Below are 5,678 nucleotides of genomic sequence, written 5' to 3' on the forward strand. Positions count from 1 at the left end.
ATTTTGACTGGCTGCTCTATTTTCGGCTCCGCCTACATGCGCAATGAAACACCTTTTATTCTTAAGGCCCGTCTACAATACACGGAGTAAGAAGTAAGAGTAAGAAATTGACCAATCACAGTCGAATGTGAGAAGAATAATCGACTGTGATTGGTCAATTTCTTACTCTTACTTCTTATTCCGTGTATTGTAGACGGGCCTTTACATCATGGACGCGACCATTGCAAACTAATAGCTTATTTGATTTATTGATTCGACCCGACTCCGAGTCAATGGTCTGTTCTGTTTAGCTGCAAAAGAAGAGATAAATTGCTAAATTGTACAAGAAATGCAGTTAAAAAGAATAGACTGTTGATTTGGAGTCGGGTCGAGTCAGTAAATCGAATACGCCGGTTGTGGGGGTAAAATTTACCCTCATCACCCGTTTTTCACCAATTAGCGTTCGGTGTCAAAGCGCTGACAATTGGCTTTTCACCAATTAGCTCTCGGTGTCAAAGCGCTGTTGCCCGTATGAAGATCCGGGCTAATGCAGAGATTGTGACAGAGACCATCTCGGATCCCAAATCAAGAGGCCCGTAATTGGCAAAGTAACTTCGCAATATATTCAATTCATAATAAGTTCTAACATTAATATACCAAAATTCAACTTACAAAAGAGGAGATACATAGGAAGAATCTACTTTCTCCGCATTTCTAAAATACGAAACTATTTTTATTATTTTATATTAGTCCCAAACATCTTTTTGTGATTAACTAAGGTTCCATAGGAAGCCCAAAAATCAAACATTTTTAACATCATTTATTTATAAAATATAAAGTGCACGCATGTACGCGCACACACGATTTTACAATACAATTTCTTGAAATCCTGACAAATTGTGATTTTTTTACGACATACTGTGCGACTATCTATATCTTGTACAATTTACAATAAAAAGCTTTAAGGCGAAAATTTAAGGTGTTACTTCAAAAATATGAATATACAAAAAATTTATAAATAAAACCTTAGCTCCGTAACTATTTTTATAAATTTAATTCCTAAAAAAATCACTTTTGAAAATGAATATTCACATTAGAAAATTTTTTTAAAAAAAACTTTCTTATACTATTATGTTGGTATTCTATATGAAATAGAAAATATAATTTTGTATTTTGGGCTATGAGTTGGGGGAGGGCTGCAGACAGTTAATTGTTGGCTCTCAGATTGCGCATCACTGTAGTTCTCAATCTTCTTCAATCCACTATGATTAACTTTTATATGTTCGGTCAAATGATGCAATCGGAGGAACGTCTTCAGGCAAATTTTACACGTATGGAATCGATCATCAATGTGAGTGTCAAACAAATGCTGGTTTAGCAATGTCTTTGTGTGGAAGGCCTCTGTACAGTAGTTGCACGTGAACAGTTCTTCATGTTTCTGTGCTATGTGCCGTTGCAAGCCTTGTTTGGCTACAAAGCAATTACCACAGATGTTGCATTGGAACGGCTTCACTTTCTTATGCTCTGAATCTTCGTGCTTCTTGCATTCTTCAACAGTGACAAATCTGCGACTGCAATGCTGACAGGCATAATGCATCTCGTTCATGTGGATTTTCTTATGACATTGCAGCTGCTCCAACAGTCTGAACTTAATCTGGCACACTGAGCACGAGAATAGCATCTTGTCTAAATGTATGGTTTTATGCTTCAGCAAATTCGATTTGCTGGAAAAGCGTTTCTTGCAGTTGTTATCGTACTCGTATCGGCGATTGAGATGGAAGTGCTGAATGTGCAACACTAGCATTTGCTGCAGGAAAAATATACGACCGCACTGATTGCATTCATAAATTTTCTTTCCCGACTCAAGTTTGAACCTGTCTTTAGTATTCATTTTTTGTTCACTCTCGCTATCTGCATCCTGATCCTCTTCATAAAAAAGGTGCTCGCTAGTTTTGTCTTTCTCTTCTTCGTTTTGTCGTTTCCTTTCCATCTCACTTTTTCTGATTTCGTACTCCTTTCTGTTGTTGTCGTTAACATGCTGCTTCTTTAAAATATTGTTCTGTAATCTAAATTCGACGAATCCTTTTTTGCTAATTTCCACCGGCGGATTGTTGGATTTGTCCAGGAAGTTTTCCGGTAATTCTCCAGACATAGAAGATTCTGGTGTGTCTACGAATTAATAGCGTAAAGTTATAAAAAGTTGGATATGACGAATAAAATTAACGTAATCTCTAATAACACTATTAACATGTAGAGACGTATTTGCTTAACTATTCTACCCTGTTAAAATATCGATCAAAGACTATAACAAATGGTTAATCGTTTTTAATCGTAGTTACGAATCGTAAATGAATAAAAGAAGATTATATAGAACTCTACAATTAATTCTTTATCGTTTTTTTTTTCATGTATGATAAATAACAATAAATTTTCAACCATAATAATATAATGGAAAGCATTTACTTTCATGGTTGCGACTTTATTAATGATTACGAAAATTTTGTTATAATTTTACGATAAGATATTTTGAATCATCTACCGTCGATGCATGATTATGGATTTTCATGATGAATTATAGATTTTTTAAACTTGTACGATATATAACAAACTTCCACATTTCTTTAGCTGAATTGATTACGATAAAGTTTTCACAAAATATTCCATAACAATAATTCACGATCATTCTAAATGTCAAAAAATAATAAGTTATTACAAAATTTCTACCGAATTCCAAGGATTGAATCCTCGTTCAGCAGAAAATGATAGGAAACGATAACATTTCTTTCAGAATATAAAAAGTTAAATACTGGATTATAATACGAAACGATAAGATTTTTGACAGATTGTTTATTATCGTTTTCTATCAGTTTTTTTTTAACAGGATAATGTAATGTGGTGACAATTAGATGCATGAGTTCGTAACTTGCTTGCGTACATTTTATCGTTAACATTTGATAAATAATACGGATAAAATGATGCTCATGAGCGTTTGAGTGTTATGAACAAATAGAACAACTCATAAGATTTGTTCGCGTCGTGTGCTCCAACATGTTTCATTATACTACTATAGTTTGTACTCACTCCAATAAGTGCGTCATAATAAAAAATTTTCAAAAACTTTCAGCTCTAACTGGCTAACTTACGGTTTGTCTTATGATTACTATTGCAGTGTGTACGGGTTATTGATCAATTTCTTATGACTTAAGACTAAATTTAGATAATAGCTTATTGTAAAAAGCTTGTAAGATATTTTTAAGATGTTTTATGTCTCTATTTAGAACATGTATGCTTATCAGGACATAATATTTTTATCCTCAGTACAATAAAAATGATTAGTAATATCATCGTTCTTCACTTATACCAGATCCTACCAGGCTCACTTGGCCTGCATTCTGATATTCACTGTCAGTGCCGAAAATCTATATGTACCAAACCTCATAAGATAAAATCTATAATTTTGTGATTCTCTTCCATGCTATTACACGAGTAAGACAAAGACGAATAATCAAAGTTTGACTGTTCATCCTTAAAGATCAATTAGACTTTTCCAGATCAGATTATAATTAGGTATCATATCGTTTTTTGCCGCGCGTAACGCGTTAACATATTCTGTGTGCAATAGGCTTTAATATCAGTTTTGACTGAGTGAACCTACTGTTCTTACTTATACTATGCTAGTGTATAACGGTTTCAGTGAAAAGTGCATTGTCTTCGTTATAATGGGCTCCTACACCTTTATGCTAGTATTCATAGCCGATTCTGATATTTAAAACTATCTTAAGTACAGTCTTAAGATGTTATAAGCCAATCAGAGAGCTGCAGTAGTATTAGGGCCTCTTTTACCAACTTCTCGTTAAATTAATTGATGATCAACTCGCAGAAATGTCACAACAGTTTATTCTATCCGAACGTCTTCTTTTTTTTCCTCTTCCAAGACAAACTATTCAGTTCTCACACTAGCAATCGTGACGATTGAGTTAAACATCAATTAGTGTTAATCAGAGTTGATAAAAGAAGTCCTAAGATATTATTTAAAATAGTCTTAAAATAAGAACGAATTATGAATATCACTCTTAAAAAAGAGCCAACAAAGAAATAAAGGCAAAAACCAATCATATTAAAGAATCATTGAGCACTCACACACTGATCAATTTTCTCTGCTGAACATAACTACTTTTATGGAAGTTAGTATGATTACGACGTGCCATAATTTGCTTACTCAAATTTAATAAGTGTCTTGAAGTCGAAGCTTTCATCTGCTCATCAAACAGTGTTGTATTCACGTCCATCTGCTCATCAAACAGTGTTGTATTCATCACGTCCATCTGCTCATCAAACAGTGTTGTATTCATCACGTCCATCTGCTCATCAAACAGTGTTGTATTCATCACTTCCAACTCCTCTTTATTCAGTGTTGTATTCATTGCAGTATCTGGTACTATTGTGGATTCATCAAGATAATGAATAAATTATAAATATATTGTATAATATATGCAACATGTGGTACGTTCAGGGAGACACTATTAGAGCTATTTCTGTTATTCTATCTTCATTGTTTATTAGACATAAAACAAGGATAGAATGACACAATAGCGCTAATAGCGAGAATAAAATTTATCCGCATATATGGTACGTTCAGGGAGACACTATTAGCGCTATTTCTGTTATTCTATCTTCATTGTTAATTAGACGTAAAACAAGGATAGAATGCCACAAATAGCGTCTCTCCAAACGCACCTATAGTGTAATGCCAGCTGAGTCTCTCCGAACGCACCTAGAGTAGCTAATAAAAAATATAATAATATAATACACTATCTTAATTACCAAAGAAGCTTATACTTGCATACCTTCGCCATTTGATGATCCTAAATACAGCGTAGGTACTGCATCAGATTTTAATCTTCTTTTTTTTGGTTGATTGTGTAAATCATACACTTTGTATGCTGCTGAATCAAAATGGATGGAACAGACGCGTCCTACATGTATAGAATGTGTTATTTTACTGTATGAATCCATGGCTGCATTCGGCAGAAAAACAGCTTTGCAGCTGTTGTAAAAGTCTTGAATATGACTGGTTTATACTTTTAAATCCAGTCAGGAACTTCAGAGCAAGACGAATCATATTAAAGAATACGATAATTGCAAAGTTGCCTTTTCTGCTGAATGTAGCCTGTGATGATATACATAAATAAAGATGTATTAATTTCATATATACCATTTTTAATATTGATATGTTTTCTCCCACAAGCTTTCTCCCATTGTAATATTAACGCATTTCTTCTTGGAAAGCGATGAAAATGTATAATTTTGGATTCTTTTGTTCGATAATTATTTCTACATGATATTATTTGACAAGTACTCATTTTGGTTTCGATATATTACTTCAAAATTATCGCGGTGCAAATGTTAATCTCGAGTAAAATTTTCCTCGAGAAGACGTTAAATCGCACAAGTTAACCCTCTACACAGATCATAAACAGCATAAATGGAACCCACGGAATCAATTTTGAATTTTGATAGTTATGGTCAACTCAGATGAGATCTTTGCAAAAGAATGGCCCCGACGCCCCCGACCGATGGTGCGAGGCCCATCCACAGTATATACCATGATAAAAATACAAGGGTATGCTCATCAATTGTCTAAAACTCGTTCAGCTTGCGCATGTCCTTGCCTACGTCATATTCGGGTACGCGTTGAT

General features: G+C 34.1%; 1 protein-coding gene across 1 annotated transcript; it reads right to left on the reverse strand.

Annotated features, from left to right (window-relative positions):
• Positions 1 to 1,108: 1,108 nt before the first annotated feature.
• Positions 1,109 to 5,570, reverse strand: LOC108770541 (zinc finger protein OZF-like). Its single transcript, XM_018522173.1, has 4 exons — positions 5,195 to 5,570; positions 4,827 to 4,955; positions 4,199 to 4,417; positions 1,109 to 2,148 (listed from the first exon to the last, which is right to left on the reverse strand). Exons 1-4 carry the CDS (start codon positions 5,340 to 5,342, stop codon positions 1,109 to 1,111), a joined length of 1,536 nt encoding a protein of 511 aa, XP_018377675.1. The 5' UTR covers positions 5,343 to 5,570.
• Between the last annotated feature and the right edge of the window lie 108 nt (positions 5,571 to 5,678).

Source organism: Trachymyrmex cornetzi, unplaced genomic scaffold (genome assembly GCF_001594075.2).
Source record: "Trachymyrmex cornetzi isolate Tcor2-1 unplaced genomic scaffold, Tcor1.1 scaffold129, whole genome shotgun sequence".
Classification (NCBI taxonomy): domain Eukaryota; kingdom Metazoa; phylum Arthropoda; class Insecta; order Hymenoptera; family Formicidae; genus Trachymyrmex; species Trachymyrmex cornetzi.